At 40.1% G+C, this 19,660-nt stretch overlaps 1 protein-coding gene across 4 annotated transcripts in view; it reads right to left on the bottom strand.

The window, feature by feature from the left end:
* Positions 1–19,660, bottom strand: part of TMF1 (TATA element modulatory factor 1) — a 40,433-nt gene that overhangs the window by 852 nt on the left and 19,921 nt on the right. Inside the window, exons 7-17 of one of the 4 annotated variants that reach the window (XM_075005206.1) lie at positions 17,849–18,015; positions 17,486–17,642; positions 16,769–16,861; positions 13,889–14,045; positions 13,432–13,624; positions 12,833–12,902; positions 12,655–12,747; positions 11,416–11,535; positions 10,572–10,718; positions 8,178–8,303; positions 2,877–6,112 (exon numbers count right to left, since the gene is read on the bottom strand). In XM_075005206.1, coding sequence (XP_074861307.1) covers positions 5,969–6,112; positions 8,178–8,303; positions 10,572–10,718; positions 11,416–11,535; positions 12,655–12,747; positions 12,833–12,902; positions 13,432–13,624; positions 13,889–14,045; positions 16,769–16,861; positions 17,486–17,642; positions 17,849–18,015 — 1,467 coding nt within the window. In that variant the 3' untranslated portion in view covers positions 2,877–5,968. The other 3 variants (XM_075005208.1, XM_075005207.1, XM_075005209.1) reach the window with 3 other exon arrangements.

Below are 19,660 nucleotides of genomic sequence, written 5' to 3'. Positions count from 1 at the left end.
GATATTAGCACACTTCAGTTAGTCTTAACATTAAAGTTTCCATAAATGTACAGGAAACCATTACTGTATTTGCTTACATAAGAGTATGGCACAAAAATACAGATTTAGAGAGTCTAGCGTGCAAATTAATCAGGGTATGACATGGATAAATTATACAGGCAAATCCCGCATCGAAGTCATGAAATGGCCTAAATGCAATAAAAAAGTAAGGACTTCAAAAGTTCAACAAATGCATGAGTACGGCTGACAATCCGTGCCTGGGGCACCAGTGGCTCCAGACCTGGCCTTGCTATAGGGCATGGCAGCTATTCGTAGTTTTGAAGAGGTTTTTCCTCACCTTGAATTCCAGCCATCAATTCTTGATTTGGAGTGAAAAAAAGTACTATGACCCCCACTTTACATATGATGTACTGAGACACAACCATTAAGCGATATGCTGAGTCACATAAAAAATCTGGTACAACAGGGAACTGAATCCAGGTTCCCCAAGTCAGACGCTAGCACCCTAACCACTGGATTACAGAGTCATTGAACACTAGAACTGGAGGGGACCTCAAGAGGTCATTGAGTCCAGTTCCCCGCCCTCTTGGCAGGACCAAACACCACCTCGACACTTATTGGGGATGGTCTATCCAGCCTGCTCTTAAATATTTCCAGTGAAAGAGATCCCACAAGCTCCCTAGGTAACTTATTCTCTATCTTCAGAGGCCAAAGAAAACAATTTTTTCTCCCTTCTCCTTTTAACCCTCTTTGAGGTCCTTGAAAACTACTATCACGTCCCCTCTAAGTCTTCTCTTTTCTAAACAAACCCAGTTCTTTCAGTCTTCCCTCATAGCTCATGTTCTCTAGATCTTTTAATCATTCTTGTTGCTCTTGTCTGGATCTTCTCCAATTTCTCCACATCTTTCTTGAAATGTGGTGCCCAGAACTGGATACAATACTCCAATTGAGGCCTAATGAGTGCTGAGTAGCACAGAAGGAGGACTTCTCGCGTCTTGTTTGCAACACTCATGTCAGTCTTCTCTATTCAGCAAAACATTTTCCATGTAATGGTCTTTTTGATAAATATTTTACCTTTACAACCTGAAGGGAAGTTAATTCAGAATTTGGACTATCTTAATCCTGTAACATCATTAACATTAAGAATTACATTTGGTAAACCAACCTATTGTGCCTACATATTCCTAAATAACCAAAAACTGAGATTTACCAGTGTTCAGAAGCCCTGGTTCACTTTCTTAGGGCTGCTTATTTAAGTCAGCTGAGATACTTTTGCTGCAGGCTGCCATGCTGACATTTATGAACAACCATCTTCAATTTAGTCTTCATTAAGGAAAACTAGGAACACATTCTCTTCCATTTTTATTTTACCCAGTCCCTTTTATACAAGTTAATTATTTATATTACTTTACAATCAGAATTCAAATGTTAAATTTTCATGGTATATTAATCCATTTTCTGTCTTATATTCAAGATAGGTACAGCCCTTTACAAAATTTATATAATCTCATAACAGGACAAATTACCTTTTATGTAGTGAAAATAAAAATTGTTACACATACACAAGTAGAATTTGCAACATCTACTCTGGTTGTTTACTAAGGATGCAATGCCCATTCAAATAAATGAGTGTTGGACTGAATTTTAATTTCTCCCTATTGTTGCACACTGTCAGACAGCCATGGAGCTAAACTGAAGCCAAGTCTTTCTATTGCCATCAGTGAACTACAGAACAGGCCCATTTAGAAAATGTAATTTAAGCACGTTTTTAAATAGTAATGTTTCTTCATGCTCACACAGTAGTTATTATTGCAGGTTGTAACGGACAGACAAAATAGTTATTCTTTGGGTAGTATTTTGGTATATTAATTCAAACGGACGTTAGGTCTTTCCAGAATCTCTTTATAATCCCTTCTCCTCCTCAAAATATTTCTCTCAGGCAATCTCAACAGTAGCACTATATATCTGGGACACTGGCATATTAATAGGTTTCAAAGTAACAACTGTACCAATGCTATACCCAAGATGAGTTAAAACAAAGACATTTTGCAATGCAGTGGTGAAAATTTTACCTTTCACCCTGTTACTTTTTATATTTCCTGTGGCTTTGATAATGAATGTATATTAGACCTATTTTCTGATATTCATGCCTGAGGACAGAGAACAGTTTCACTGCAAGAAAACAGCTGAACACAAGGAAAAAAAGATCTCTTTTCATGAAATTCAAATTATATATAAAATGTCAATTTTTTTATACCTTAAATTCTGGCCTGGAAGCACGTGACAGCCACCAGCATTTCAAAGAGTCCCCGAGTTCTGGCCACCAGCTCCGCTGAAGTAGCAGCAGTGGCCAAAGCATCAGGCTCCTGGCCAACTGCACCCTTTGCCCTCTCCATCTGGAAGCCTGACTTTGTCTAAAATCAACGAAGAAACTAAGTGTATAGCATACACTGTGTGTTCCAGTTATTCAAGCTCTTCAGTACTGAAAAGAACATCTGAAAAATATTTGCAATTATGAGTGAACAGAGCAGTTTGCTCTTTGACAGCAAATTACCTAACATTTAAAGCATGAACGTTCTCTTAGAAAACAGAACCTGAATCACCCAACTCATATGTCAATAATTACAAAGCTACTAAAAATAACATCTTCATTTTAGATATTTGCTCATTCTTTGTACTAGGTGAGTTATCTCATTTCTAATGGAAAACAGCTATATAAAACCAGTTCTTAACTGGTGCCCTAAATTATGTTCAATTTTAATAGAAAACTGATTCCATTACAAATGGCTCATTTTAAAACATGGTTTCCCAAACTGAGGTGTGTGCCCCCCTAAGGGGGCGTGAGGCAACCCAGCCCTCCCCCCCATCATTCTCCCCTCCCAAAGGGACAGCCTTTGCTTCTGGCTCTCAGCCCCCCCCATTTTATGTGGCTGACCCAGGCAGCTGGCGAAGACTCGCGTGGAGCTAGCTGCCTGCAGAGGTTATTGAATGTGGATTGGCTGGGGCAATGCAGATCTCAGGCAGGCGGGTGGCTGGTGGGGGCAGCGTTGGCAGCTGGCATGGGACTCAGGCACCTGACCAGCTGGGGCTGCATCAGGCACCCACAAGGGACCAAGAAAAACTATTCATGCTTATTTTTAATTTAAAATAACATTTTATATCAAGTTTGTGTTTATTTTAAATTACAAATTGAATTTTTTTGTTAAAAGGGGGTTGGATGATGGTAAATAAGAGGTGGGGGGGCATGAGGGTTTCTCAAAAATCAAAAGAGGGTGGTATGATGCCAAAAACTTTGGGAACCACTGTTTTAAAATATTCACACATCAGAATTTTTCCTTCATTTTTGCAAAGCACAAAATCTGAAAATCAGAATTTAAAACGATTTAAGCAAGCAGTAGATGATTTACCTTCTCCAAAATAAGCTGAGAACAGTTTTAATCTATATCTTTTAATCTATATTTAATCTATATTTTCTATTCACCAACAGTGAAGCATGTCATTTTAAGAAAGCAAAAGTTAGCTTGTCTTTTAGTATAAGAACTGCATTAGTTACCAAGATGAAATAAAGAAACTAAGGATTCACTACCCACAGAAAGAGTTCCTTTATTTTACCAAAACAGTTATATTAAATTGTTTAAAAGTTACAAGCCTTAATAACTTGTAACGCTCTTGTAACTGCCTACTGCTTTTTGAATCCTCTGAATATTTTTCTGCTGTAGTGCAAACGCTATTTAATACATATGTAGCTTCCTCAATGCAGAAATCCCAAGTGCAGGCACACCGTGAGAGGAAAGCCCTCCTCCAGAAGTATCTCTCTAGAAGAGGGAGACTCCTCAGGGCTTGTCTACACTTAAAAGATTGGAGTGGTGCAGCCACAACACTGTAGCAGTTCAGTAAAGACACTACCTATGCCAATGGGAGCACTTTTTCTGTCACATAGGTAATCTACCTCCCTACAAGCAGAAACCCTTCCACTGACTTAGTGCTGGCTATACAGGAAGTTAAGATGGTACAATCACATTGCTCAAAAGTGGGGATTTTCCATGCCCTCAAGTGACGTAATTACAGCAATATAAATTTCTAGTGTAGACCATGCCTAAATCTACACTTCCAAGTTTAAAGCACTGCAAACACCCAGTGCTCCAGGTAAACTAAACCAACTCAAGTAGGAGAGTGGCTAACAGGTCTGGCAGTCTGTTTACACTTGAACTTTACAACAACGTAATCCGCTGTGCTCTGGGGGAATGGGGCACGTTTTTTTTTTTTTTCAAACCACTGAACAAGAAAGCTAGAATGCAGTAACTTGCCAGTGTAGAGAAGCTCTCAGTCAAAGCTCAATGTCCCATTAAGTCCAACTAATGCCAAGCTGTAACACATTAGAGGCTATTCTCTGACACTTAATATGCATTTGTAACATAAAAGGGAGAGAGGAATCTCTCATATTTCAGGTAGTAGTACAATAAGCAGCAAATTTCATATGCAGCAGAGTTTACACTAAATATCCATCAACTGGTACAAATCAGAAATGTAATGAACTATTTGCTGTCTGGAATGCAAAGAGGAAGAAGGCAAGCTAATTCTCAGCACTCCCAAGGGTCTGATTCAGAAGTTCCCTTGCACACATGATCCCAAAGGTCTTTCTTTAAACACTAAGCTATGTGGACGTTATCTGATTCCTGGGCCACTGCCTTTCCTAACTGGGAAAACATTTCCAGCCACAGCAGGCTATCTGAATTATGTCAAAATCCACTTATACAGTTATATGACAGACCGACCAAGAGTGACTATAGAGGAGCAGCAGCAATTCTGTGTTAAGAGCATTTTATATTTCTGTTTGTGTGTGTGTTCAATAGTACTCTTAAAAAGCAGTAGCCAAACCTACAGGAATCATAAGAATTGTCTGTCTTACTGCAATTGAAGTTAGTTCCATTTATAATTACAAGCAACCCATGGGGTGGATAGCCTTGCCAGGGCCTTGGGCAAGGCCTTAGGGAGAAGGTAGGGGCAGCCAGCCCTCCGCACTGCTCCGACCACAGTGCACCCCTCCCCATCCATGAGTGCTGTCTGGTGTGTGCCACAGAGCATTCCCGAAGCAATTTAAAGGGGCCAGGGCTCCAGCTGTTGTCACCACTGCAGTAGCATTAGCTGAGAACCCCAGGCCCTTTTATGTTGCTGGGACCCAGGACAACAGCTCCCTTTGCCCCCAACAAGAAGGCAGGTTTGCAGGCAAAACTGTCTCTAAATGGCCCCATTATACTTCCAGAATGTAGCATGAAGAATATTAAAGATGGAGCAGGAGGTTTAAGAAAAAGATCAGCATTTCTGAGTCAGTTAAGGTAAAATGTTATCTGAAGATAAATTGTTAATATTTCTTGCATGTTCAGATCCCTGAAGTACAAATCAGAAATTTTCATTTAACAAAGCTAAGTCTGAAATATCTACCCCTTTAATCTTCACAGCTAGTCACTGCTGTTTAGTCATGTTTAAAAAATATTTGTACTACAAAATTATACAAAAATGTTCAAGACACTAAAAAATCCTCCAACATAAACTCTGATCTTTACTCATGAAAGTGTGTAAAATAGTAAGCTGAAAATCATCAGGGCCTAGTCTAATAAAGCTTCATGCTACAGTATCCTTACCCTTCCAGAGCAATATGGGTAGGTAATGTTATATGAATCAGATCATTTCTGTGCTACTGTCTGTACATAATGGTCCACCTTTTGATTAATTTTAAATAGAGAGGGGGATGGTTTTATTTTAGCATATTTTAAATAATACACAAATAATTTAACTGAAGACAGTACTAGACATTATTAAAGCATAATGATTTTCCCCCCACATAAGAACTCAATATAATCCCATTTTTATAATACAATTTTTACAAAGCATTTGAATTCTGAATTTACATAAACAATGCTCTTTACAGTTTAATATCATTGTTATAAAGTTACAGTTTCAGCAGGAATTAGTTGTGTCTTTGTTTTAAAAGTTCATCTATTTGAGTCTTGTACATGTTTTTCACATCTTCAAGATCAAGTCGAAGTTCTTCTGCCTCTTCTGCTTTCTCTCCATACATCTGAAGAATAGTATTATATCTTTGATCCAAATCCTAGAACAACACATGCTTTTGGTTATTTGTTTGTTTCCCCAATTTAAAAGCAGTGCCACATATTTGTTTTCATTATTTATTTAACACATTAGCTTGGCAGGTATTTTATGAAGTTTAAAGACTGAAAAGTTCAACTCAAGCTAATCCATATAAACACATACTGCTACTGCATGGAGTTCTGAATATTGCTAAACATGTGTTCTTGGGAACCATGAAAGAAAGCAAACTCCAGAGGCAGAGGCATGATTTTTAACTACAATGATCAATAGTGTGAACCTTCAAGTCAGTTCAAAGAGTTGTGGTAGAGTAATGGGCAATCTAGGCTAGTGAGTGGGCCTCATGAATGGCCCTCCATCTCAGGGAGCTACAAGATTATCATAACAAAGATGTTCTCCTGGGACAGAGTGTTTTTTCTAACTGCACTTGTATACCTAAAATTTGGGGGATGTAGCCGTGCATTGATTGGATGCACAGGGAGCACAGGCAATGTTTGCGCAGTCAGACTCAGCACACACTTCACTTCATATGCCCTTGCTTTATGTGCATTTCACTTCAGTAATATTGGTAGGAAAAAACTACCCAGATGGAAAGCAGAATAATCTGGAAACCCTGTGTTTGGGCAATGGCAAACAAATTGTCTCACAGGCCACACACGGACCCTCAATGGGCCACATGCAGCCCACACGGGCAGCTTACCCACTATTTGCATAGGGTGAGGCAATACAATTTTCATAAGTCACTTGGGCTTCAAGGCCCATGCCTCTTCAGAAAATAGGCATTCTTTGCTAGTTTCCCTTGGTATTTCAGATAAAGTCCCACTAAGGACCTTGCAAAAGACCACTAAGATAGTGAAGTGCAATGGAAGGCTTAAGCATAGAAGTGGGTTAGTCACAGCATTCAGGAACACAGCTGTAGTTTCTATATGAATTTCCAAGTAAAATAATCTAGAAAGGTCCACACATTATCTAATGAAAGGGTATCCACTTCATGACTCAGGTCATTTAATTATAACATTAAATTCTGAATCACTCTCATCCCTCAGATTTTACAAGCATTTGAACACATGAAAGCCTAAAACAGTTTAAGAAACATTTTTCCTTCATTTTTGCACAGCACAAAATCTGAAAATTTTGCTATTCTTCACATTCATAATTTAAGATGAATCAAGGAGAAAATTCAGCAAGCCTTCACTAGATTTTTGTTTTAGGAAAAATGCTTAGTTTTCAAACTTCTAATTTGAAAATGTAACATGCTGCATATATAAAAAAATTCATGTGTTACTTCTCTTAAAATAGAAACACCTACAAGTTTAATAATATGATTGGATTAAAAATCTCCTATGTTTATTTATTCCACCAGTATTCTGAGCAGACAGGATCACAAAACTTTCCCATGTAAGGTTGTGCATTGATAAACTCATGAAAACTGAGTGTTCAATAGGCTGGCTCTTCAAGACTTCCAACTAACTCAAGAATGATGCGCGCTGTGCCAGACATTCAGAATGCTATAAACACAAAATTATACACATGTACAATTATGACAATGGTGTGTGCACGCGGCTAAGAAGTGGTCATTGTCGGTATAGTTATGTGCATAAATGTGAAATTTTAGTATTCCAGACAATGAGCATAAATCTGAAAATATAACTATTTCTGCCTAACACAACTCCTGACACTTCACATGGATTATTTTATGGATATGTACACTAACTGAACTGTATGTTTTGGAAGTAATGGATAATTGCCATGAAGTACAGCAAAACCTGCTGACAAAATCCATCCATCTCTAAGATATATCCTATGAAGTTAAAGTAATTTGAGTTTTACTGTCAAAAGAGCACTTAATTTTGAAGGTTAAAATTGTATTCCTTTATTTTTCCACGGCCTAATTCTTGAAATAATTCAATGTACATTGTGATTTTTAGTACATTTTCAACTTAAATCTGTATTAAGTATCACTGCAGACACTTAGAGTTACACATCTATTTAGAATGATCAACTTAGCAGAAAGTTTTCATAAATCACATCAATCTCTCATTTGATTTATATAAATGAAAGCAACCTACCCTTAGCTGTGCACGTAGTTTTGGTATCTCCTTCACCTTTTCTTCAAATTCATCATTTTGATTTGTTAATTTAACCACCTCTTCTGCCATTATTGATCGAGTTCTTTCAAGGTTTCCAATTTCCAGCTAAGCAGTGGACATTGAACAATTAGAACTTTGTTCTGAGAGTGATGTCATGGCACACCTGGTTACAGAACTTGGTGCTTTTGTTTTCTCTCGCAACCATTTGAGATTTTGGGATGATTTATACTTTCAAGTCAGAGGCACTGACATGGGTACCCACAGTCCCACAGTGACTTGACTTACTTGATTCAAACCCTTGTACTCTGAGTGGAGCACAGGTCATCTACAAGCCTCTCCCATTTCACACATTTGTATGGCTGACTTAGAACAATGCCTCCTCAGCTCCAAACCCCAAGAGTCCCTCCTCTATTTGAGCTACGCTGACATCTTCGTCATCTGGACCCAAGGGAAGGACACCCTTGAGGAATTCCACCAACATTTCAAAAACTTCCACCCCACCATGAATCTCAGCCTGGGTCTGTTCACACAAGAGATCCACTTCCTGTATACTACAGTACAAAAAGTGATGGCCAGAAAAATATCACTCTATACCAGAAGCCTACTGACCACTATACATACATAATGCCTCCATCCATCACCCAGGACACACCACACGAGACATTATGTGCACCAAGTTCTAAGATACAACCACATTTGCTCCAATGCTCAGGGCAAGTCTAATACTAGGAAGTACGTTGACTTCAAATATGTGATTCTAGCTACAGCATTTACATAGCTAGAATTGACACATCAGAATAAACTTACTTCCCTAGGGAAGTCCGAGCCTCTCTAGCCTCGCATCCCTTACCCCATGGGTCGATGGCCAAGTCCAGAGAGGTCAATTTTGCCACATCTTCACCAGATGCACAAAATCGAACTCTGGAAGATCAACTGCCAGTGCATCTATCTTGTGGTAAGTATAGACAAGCCCTCAGACAGAGACAAACACATTTATGATCTCTATCCAGCATTCTTAAAACAACAGTACCTACCCTGGAGAAGTGAAGAAACAGATTGATAAAAGCCAGGTGAAAATCCACCAGTCACCTAAAACAGGACAGCCCCAACAAATACAACAGAACATCATTAGCCACTACCTACAGCCCCCAACTAAAACCTCTCCTACACGGAGACCTACAACTCCTCATAAATTACAATCCCTCACTTTTACAGTCCTTGGCAGGCAGGCTTATCCTCACTTACAGGCAGCTGCCGAACTTGAGACAAATTCTCACGATCAACTTCACAGCCCTCAACACAAACATTGATCCAGGAACCTATCCCTGCAACAAACCCTGTTGCCATATCTATCCACAAATTCACCCTAGGGACACCATTGAAGGACCTTACCACATCAGCTATACCATCAATGGCTCATTCATGTACACATCTACTAATGAAATATATGACGTGACAACAATGACCCTCTGCCATGTACGATGGACAAACCAGACACTGTCCCCATGCTAGAGAATAAGTGGATCCAAATCAGTCATTAAGAATGAAACATACAAAAACCAGTGGGGGAGCACTTTAACTTTCTGTCTGATTTGCCAGTTGCCATTTTCAGGCCAAAAAAAAAAAAAAAAAAAATTCAAAGAAAGGATTGCAAGAAGAAACTGCTGAACTGAAATTCACATGCAGATCTGACCTGTGAATCAAGGGCTAAAACAGCCATCTGGGCTACATCTACACAACAGTGATCATCTGAAAGACTATCTTCCGGAAGATTGGGTCTACACACAAAAAGCAGATCAAAACAGCAATCTGCTCTTTTGAAAGACAGCATCCCCAAAGTCCTGACTCTTTTGAAAGAGTGGGCCAGGGATTGAAAAATTCAGCACCATGAAGACTGTTCTTTCCAACAAAGCGCCCCTGGAACATCTACGCATGCTTTTTTCTGAAAGAATCTTTCAGGAAAAGGCACTCTCTCTCTCTCTCATAAGGAAGAAGCACAGTGTTCTTTGGAAAGGAATTTGAAAGAGCACATTTTCTGTGTGGATGTGCCACTTGTTCTTTCACAAGAGGGCCTGATTTTCCAGAAGGACTTGCTAGTGTAGACACAGCCCTGGAGTGGTATTCACAAGAGGTAATTTCCTATTCAGGTTCTCCCACCTTCTCATCTCTGTTGGAGATGAGCCACATACTCTCTGCTTTTGTTAACACTGATGTCACACTCCCATCTGTACTCCTTCCTTCTGTTTTCTCTTCAGCATCTGAGGAAGTGAGTTTATCTCATGAAAGCTTATGCTCTAACACCCTAATAAATCTGCTAGTCTTCGAAATGCCACTGAACTCCCTGTTAAGTAAATTTAAAGTGACTCTCAGTACCTGTAGGTGAGAAATCTCTCCTTCCTTCAGTTTTAACTGTGACTGCAGGTTTTCAATTATACTTGACCCTGCTCCCATCCTTACAGCATCATATAGATTGATCCCATTTGTAGACAATGACCCAAATGAATGATCATGAGGATCATCCTATAAACAAAAAAGTTAACCAACTGTGAGATTTTACAGATTACTTCATGTTTAAAGACTTTAGAACTAAAAGCAATATCCTACTGATTCAACACAAACAGCAAATGATGACTCGTTTGAGTCAAAAGTTTCAATGCTTCAAATATATTCATTCTAAAACAAAAAGATCCTTCTGAATAGCTAAGGAGTTAGGCTGAACTTTTATTTACTTGCTCCCATGTCACCCTTACTATGGCCATTTGGCTAGCATAGATCTCGGTATTCTCAGACGAAAATCATCAGAACCAACAGCCTTTTCACAGGTTTTATCAAGACAGTGGCAGTGTCTCTCGCAAATGAGTGGTCCACTATATTAGAATCATTAGATTAAAAATCAAGTCAACCTTAGATATTGTGTCTGCTTATTTTATAAAGCACCTTGGAATTAATTACATGAATAGCACCTGAAGTTTGTATCTTGCACATTACTATGTTTTTTGGAACGTGCTCTCAGGCACTCTACTTCAGATGCTATGCAAACTTGGGCATTTTGTAGATACGCTTAAGAAATAGCTGAAATAATTCTTTCAAAGCAGTTATTTGTGAAATACAATTAACATACTAACAAAACTATTTGAAGACACCAACATACTTCACTGCAAAAACACACACAATAGCAAAATGATTACAATCCATCAACTGAGAAATGGTACCCCACCTGAGAAAGGAAAGATGCCTGAAGCCCTGCTGTATCAACTCCACTTATAGAACTTGAGCGTGACAGAGTTGGAGTACTTGAAACAGTTTCCACTGTTGATAAGGTACATGATCTATGTTCCTTTGAAAAATATAATAGTTAAGAGAAAGTGAATACAAGGAACAAAGACAGGGATTTCTTTTATCAATCACAAATCCAGAGCGCAAATTCTTTTTTTTTTTCACCCCCATATAGTAACTGAACTTGAAAACAGTGAAGTGGATTTAACACTATCACTAGCACAAACAACTCCAGAGGCTCTTCTGGCTATGCAGACACAATAGTTACTATCTACTGCAAAGGGCTCTTTCAGTCATCACGCTGTGTACTACACAATGGGTCTGAAGCTAAACTCTGCTACTGATGAGTTTTCTGAATAGGTTGGTATCCTCTATCATCAGCATTTGAAGATATGCTGACTTCAGAAGAATGAATAAACAGTTTTGAACAGGACTTTGGTTACAGAACTGAAGCAAATAGGAGATGTGAAGACAGCTGTGTCAGAACATCAACTGCTGACCAGTAGTGACTGAAAGCTGTTGCCAACTGGTGGGCATTTGTTAACTATGTTAAACAAAGTGGAATCCAAGATTTATTGTCTCTGTAATCAGATAGGCACAAAATAACTGGAATTAATTGGAACCTTGCTGCCAGTCTCAGCAGAGGCAACAGTTTTTCAGTGGGCTCAGACACGAAATTCCATGCCTCTTTGGGTGAAGAAAACGCCACACTGGTACAGTTAAGCCATTTCTACACATGACACGTTTGGAGTGGCATGCAAATGAACAACCCACAATATGCTAATGAGGCATGTATGTAAATTACCAGTGCCTCATTAGCGTAGGGTCACGTGATTTGGAGTCCGGTCTTCTGGACTCCAAAATAACATGTAGAGGTGCAGCCCCTGGGGGATCTTCCAGAAGGAAGTCCTCCTTCCAGAGACCCCTTCTTCCTGACATTTTTCAAGAAGTAGAGGAATTATTCAGGACTGTCAATACAGCACCTTTCATAAAAACACTGAATTCACTGGGCGAACAAAATAAGGGTCCTAGATAGTTTCATGGCATTACCTTGCTATAGTCTCTTAATCCTCGTTTGTTGCTTATAGGACATTTTAGCACTTGTGACTTGCTTTGTTACCTTGTGACCCAATAAGATTTTTTAAAATACATGAATTAACATTAAAGAGGCTTTCAATACCTTTTCCTTTGCTGTTTCTTGTACAAAAATTGCTCTCTTTTTTTCTTGTTCAATCTTCATTTTCTCCATTTCTAGCTGAGTGGTTAACAGCATCTAAAAGGGAGAAAATGGGGATTATTAATTCCCTGCAAACTCAGAATTTTATGATGAAGCACTACAATACTGAATTAATCAATACCTTTTCTTTCTTCGCTTCATCAAGAGTTTTCACATACTCCTCCTTCAAGTTTTCTAATTCAACTTCATACCTATAGTGAAAAAAAACCCAAAGGTAATGTAATTTTATTAAAGACAATCTTCGTGCTTCCATTTTAGTTTCACACAAAGAAAAAAAATGTACTGAAACAGACAAAAACATAAGGCATGGGCTACCTCTACATTGTATTCCCTTTTTGGAGGATGAATGCAGATGAGGGCAATCTGCATTTTCAATAAAGCGCTGATTTACAAATCTCACATTTCATTTGCATAGTCTCACACAATGTCTTGCGTTTCCGGAAGAGATTTTTCCGAAAACAAAAACAGCTGTGTAGATGGGGGTTCCTTCAGGGAAAGAAACGTTTTTGAAAGAATCCTTCTTCCTATTTTGTTTCAGAAAGAAGGTCCAGCAACACCATCAGTATTTTACATGGTAACGATCAAATTAATACAAAAGGGCAAGTCTTCCTAATCAAACTCAAAAACCTAAGGTAGTTTGTTATACAAGACAACAGATTCCTTTCATTACTATATAAACCTAAAGTAACATGTACAAGCCAAAGACTTAACCCAATTCACCTGCTGTTTTCATTTTCCAGTTTCTTGAGTCTGGCTCTCTCTGCTTCTAGCTGAGCTTGAAGGCGACTCTTTTCCTGCCTCAAGAGGCTATTCTGTGATTCATTGGAAGACAACTGAGCTTTATGGGAAAGAAGTTCTTCTGTAGCAGCACGCTCTCTCTCAACTGATGCTGCAAGGAGGGCTTGAGATTCACCTTATTCCCAAGAGTAAATACACAGTCCATTATAAAAAAAACAAAAACAAAAAACTAAACAACCAAACAAAAAACCCCATAAATTGACTTCTACACCAAAACGATCAGGCACCCATAATAACTTAAGCCAATTATTTGTTTAGCTGAAATGTTTGGCACATTTGCTAAAAGATGCAATTCAGATATGGTTCAAACAGCGTAAAGCCACAGTGTCCACAATGAGACATTTTAGTCTACATTCTAAATTCTACAAGCTAGACTTACCGAGCCTGTCAGAAAGGTTCTTCTCCAACTTTTCCCAGGATGAGGTTTGTGCTCCCAATGTTGCTTGCAGATTTTCAATCTGCCTAAGAAGTGGTCTGGTGGCAGATGTAACACTTTGGCTCAGTTCTTGGTTCCGATTCTCTGCCTCTTGGAGTCTCTGAATTAAGTAAATGCCATTAAATCTTTTTAAATTTTACCACAAAATTCAGCTAAACATTAACTACAATCCTGATATATTCTGCAATAGCTACTATTTAAACTGCATTTTTAAACTGCACTTTTCAACTGTTCATTTGCTGGAAGTTTTACAGCATAAACAAAATCTTAATAGTTCAATTTTACTTCATACTATGAAGATTGTTCATGATTAAAAATCTGGAATAATTATTTCAAAGAACCACCAAAGGTTTTCCTTAGCATTTGTTCCTAACGTTCATCTGCAATAGAAGTGGCCTAAAAGGTATGTACCCAAACAACTATCTTGTGGTCCAGTCACATTAAAGTCATTTTAGCATAATGAACTCTGCTTTTAGAAGTCCTCCTCCCCAAACAACTTAGTTAATTCTATGTATGAAGTGTAGCTGTAGCTGCTTCGGTCCTGCCCAGGATGTTAGAGGTACAAGGTGGAGGGAGAGAATTTCTTTGACTGGACCAATTTCTGCTGGTAAGAGAAACTTTCCAGCCACACACAGCTCTTCTTCAGGTCCGGGAAAGTTACTCCCAGAGGCTGCGTTTACCCTATAATGATCTTTCGAAAGATGATCTTCAGGAAGAGATGTTCCCAAAGATAGTCTTTCGAAAGACTGTATACACACACTAAATGCGGACAGGAAGAGCTATCCATCCTTTCAAAAGAGTACATCCACACAGCCACAGGCACTCTTTCAAAAGAATGGACGGGGTCACATGGCCAGAAAGCCCTTCTGGGGGCACCAGCTGTGTTAAAAGGCCCCTCTCCAACAGTCCCTCCCTGCAGATGCTGCTGAGGCCTGCCAAGCTGTTTACAACAAAGATGAGCCTGTGCCCAGTTCCGACCCTCACTTGTGAGAGCCATGGACCTACAGTATCACCCTGCCTCGCCCATGAGGAGCTCTCGCAGCTCCCTGTAGTAAAGGCAGGCAGGCTGGAGCCTGACCCGACTGTCTGGTTCTGTCCTGGGCCCGCATGTACCCCTGCCTGAGTTCCTTAACTTTGCACCAGTGGTCCAGGCAGCGTTACCTCAGGCAGCCAAGCTGTTAGCCAGCTGGGAGTATGTAGGGGCTTTCTGCCGGTGGCCTCTGGTGTCCCAGAGGACCTCTTCCTCATGCCAGTGCCCCAGGTAGTCCTGGAGCTATGGCTCTGCCCATGATGGGGCCCTCCCCTTTGTGCCCCTGGCAGGCTCCCAGGAACACTCAGGCAGTTCCCTGGGAGTACCATGCATGTGCTGGGGTGGCTGGCTGGCTGGCTGCTGGCCAGGGTGTCTCCGGTCACTGCAGGAACAGCTGGAGGATGTGTGTTGCAGCAGTGCACATGCTCGCTGCCTCCATGCTCTCAGCTTCCTGCCACAGGGCTTCTAGGTTCTTGCAGCTTTAAGGTCGGCCAGACACAGACTATAGAGCCCCGATGCTGCTGGTAGGGTTGTCTCCGCACTCTAGCTGGCCGAAGCCATGGAGGACTGCTCTGCACACACTTTTTTCCAAAAGAATCTTTCAGAAGAAGGCACCCTCTCTCATTTGGGAGAGGAGGGGGGCCTCCGTAAGAAGTGCCACCTTCTTTCAAAAGAGCACATTTTGTGCGTGGATGCTCTGCTTCTTCTTTTGGAAGAGGACCTGATTTTCCGGAAGGACTTGCTCGCGTAAACACGGCCAGCATCACACCAAAATGTAAGCTAGATTAGTTTGTTTAGCATACATAGTGCTAACACATATTAGCCCATTTTGTAAGGGACCATTCAAGACAAAGTGACTCATTAACACCTTTGCAGTCGTAGGACAAAAAGAGGGGGTTCGTGATTGTAATACGCCATAAATCCATTGTCTCAGTTGAATTTTAATTTCTGAAAGACTAATGAATTTAAACGCCCAGACTTGTCTTTTGGAAGTGCTGTGCAGCTCTCCTTCAGGGATAAGGACTGATAGGTTAAATATCTTAGTAACTGATTTGTGAAAAGCAGCCACCGCAGGAAATTGATACAAAAACCTTGTCATCTTTGTGAGTTTATTTGCAAGCATAACGATTGTCTGGTTTCATCCAAAATAAATTATTGTGGTTTTAGCACTCCGAATGAGATGTCCCACATGGGATAGGTATGTGTAGGATCCATGGACCTTGAAATTTTTACTGTGGTGGGTGTTGGTCATTGTAACACTGGAGTTCCATCCGCTTGTCTGGCAGGATCTGGTGCCACTTTGAGTTGTGTCTTGGTTTGCAGGGCACCTGCTTGTGATAATGAGCTTGGAAAGGCGGGAGAGTCTGGGGGGGTGGGGGCTAGAAAGTGTTTGAAGGCCAGAAGTTGGCATATATTACAAACAAATTGTTCCACCTTGCATTTTGCAGTGACACTAAAAGTCACTGCAAAAGAGCTGAAGAAGAGCTGGGTGTAACTTGAAAGCTTGTGTCTCTCATCAAACAGAGTTGGTACTAGGCACAAGCAGAATAAGCAATTGGTTAGGGCTCTGCACAACGCAATTTGCTTTTTTAGTACAGTATGTTGGTTGGGTGATTCGTTCTGGCCTAGGGTCCCCAATGGGTTAGCTCCATTGCTGCGAACAGAAGTTGGTCCAATAAAATATGTTACCTCACTCACTTTGCCCTTTTCAGTATAACCCGTGTGTGTGAGAGAACTTTAAACCAAATGAACATGGAGGTGGCTAGAAATGTCAGCGACAATTTTTACTGCACCTGTTGCAGTTCTCCAATTTCTTGGCGCAAATAGTCTTCCTTTCTTGCTGCTTGCTGCTCAGCGCGTTGAAGTACCAGTCTTAAGTCTGCCACCTGTATCAGGAGGAAATAGACGATTACTATATTTCATTAATTCCCAATGAAAAAATTTAGCTTCCAGTTGTCAATTCCACAGCCACTTGTACTTGCATCAGCAAATGTTATAGTGGGGGCTCCATTATGAAGTTGAGAGGACAGCTATGAACAGCCAAAGACATGATGTGCACAATAATTTCACTAGTTTACTCACCTACTGACTAGCAGCATAACGTTCAGTTCAAGGAAGTAACCCTTAGCATCGCAATAAGAGAATGGAATAAGTACTATGGTTTAATCACCAAACCAGTAATCACAAATTTAGACAACACATTTAAAATAAAGATTACAACTTTGGACAAGCAGTTTAATGTGATAACTTTTCTCCTCCTCTGTTCTACTACATTGTTAATTGAATTTATGATGTATCTGTACACATTATTTTCTCTTTACTAAGTTACAAAACAGTCATGCTAGGATTTGTAAAAAAAATTTCACGGTGGGTTTGGTAAAAGCTGTTTTTGAAAGAAAGGAGGAAAATTTTAACATTCAGGTCACACACAGACTGAATCCCTCCAGTGGAGCACACTGTACACTCTTAAATTAGAAGAGAAAGCTTTACCCACCACAGTTAAAGCTCACCTGAATTGCTAAGGCCTCTTGCTGCTGGCGGGCGTCATCTTGGGCCTTTTCCAGAGCTAACCCAAGTTCTTCCTTAGCTTTCAATTCACGACTTAATGCTGCTTCTTGTGCTTCACTATCCTTTGTAGCATTAGCTTTATGAAGATCAGCAAGTTCCCTACAAACCAAGAATTAAAGGTACTGGATTTCTGTATTATAAGATTCAAATTAAGTAGAAAAGCTACAGTGATCTTAACAGTTTGTACTATGTCAAAAAAAAAAAATAAAAATTTTTTTTACTTCATATTAAACACATCTCAGAGATTGCACATAGGAATTTCTAAATGTGAACTTCTTGATTTTTGTATGCAAGTATCCCCTTACTTGTATGCGCTGTCAAGTGCTGCTTGAACACTTCGGTTTCGTTCTTCAAGCTCTTCCATATCGACCTGAAGTCTGCTCAGATCCTTCTCTTGTTGCTCCACTACACTGTTCAGTTTTTTAATGTTCTCTCGATGCTGCTTTTCAACTTCCTCCTTGCCATCAAGCACCTATTAGAACAAAAATAATCCATAATAATCTACCAAAAAAGTGAAAAAACCTTCCAAATTTAAGATTACATTAAAACCTGAAACATCAGCTCCTACTGAGACAACAACATTTTCTTCTTGAATGGCTACAACATAGCTATGATCAATACAGGTACAGGCCTCTACAGTGACGTTTAGTGGCCATGAGCATAGGCAAAGGTAGCAATAGAGTTCAAGACCAGCAAAAAACCTTGATGAGCACTATCAGAAGTTTTTGTGAATGAACTATCAAGACGGCAAATCAGACTTGAGTGAAAGCCGAGAACTTAACTGACGCTTTAATTGAAGTTGAAGAAAAAAGGAGAGGTGTTTGATGCTGGGATGCCTATTGAGATAAGGAGACAACCACCACAGATTAAGTGGTACCTGAGGTACTAGCAGAACAGGTGCCAGCATATGCCATGGCTCAAGTTTCATCTGAACACTGATGAACCCACAGTGGGAACCAGTCCGGCCCCCCGTGTTTTCACATTGTTAATGTTGGTATTACAGTTATTAAATAGGGGGTTGTACTTAGACTTCATGAGAGCTGCTGCATGCATTAATCTCACTTACAATATCTCTATCTGATGTTATAAGGTAATACTCATGTGCTTGCTCTGTATCTGTAAATTACCAGACAGGAGAGAAGCATTAACATGTGTGAAATACTAGGGTTTGTCAACACTAGCACTTCTTTTCCCAGTTAAAAAATATCAGAATAGTTTATTAGAGGATTGGCAACATGACAGCCTTCTCTCTCTGCCTCTTGGCTAAGAGGCTCTATAACTCCCAGTCCTTCAACTCTCTTGAGTTCAGTATTTGCCTCGTCCAGGAACTGTATCTGGTTGCTTCTACCTTAGGTTACCTGTTACTGCCTGGACAGAATCTTGTTCTGATGTCACCGTCCATGGAGCTCTCTCAAAGGCCAGCTCAGATACCAGACATGGCCCTCTAGGCTGCCTGTCCACCAGCACTCACCTTCTACCGTTCCTTCCTGAAGCGCTTCTGCATGGCCCCCTGAGTTTCTATTTCCAGGCTCACCCTTTTTAAATTGTCTGTCCTACGAGCATGCCTGTAGCTCAACCCAGACTTCCTGCCTTGGATGTAAGGTGAGACATCAAGGTGCAATTGATGCTGGGTACATAACTTGAAAATTCTTGAATTTTTGACAAAAGGGTCTATCAATCATTAAGGCAAGCTTGACAATGTGACAAGATTGACCAGAGTAGCCAAGGGTAATGAATGCCTGTGACTCCACAATTAGGCTGTTACACTGCCTGAGGAGTTTACACTTCGTATTTGGTTGATGAGAGGTAAGTGTAGAACTGTAGACAGTTCAGGTTTGTGCCCTGCCTCCTGACGGTTTCCCCTGAGGTTAGTACTCATGCTATTTCCACTGCAGAAATGCTTGACAACATCAAAGAGGAGCTCTAATTTCATCAAACTTCTCCAGTTTTTCTAATACAGCCCTACTCCAAGGTCTGCGAATGAATAATGTCTTTAAATAGCGATGACATACTAAAAAGAATCCTTCACAGGAGTGCCACAAACCTAGGCCTGGAAAGATAATCTGTGAATTACATATCTGATCACCAAGGATCAACTAACTACCTGTTATGGCAAG

This window comes from Carettochelys insculpta, chromosome 11, assembly GCF_033958435.1.
Source record: "Carettochelys insculpta isolate YL-2023 chromosome 11, ASM3395843v1, whole genome shotgun sequence".
NCBI lineage: Eukaryota > Metazoa > Chordata > Testudines > Carettochelyidae > Carettochelys > Carettochelys insculpta.
This window is presented reverse-complemented; position numbering and strand designations above follow the sequence as displayed.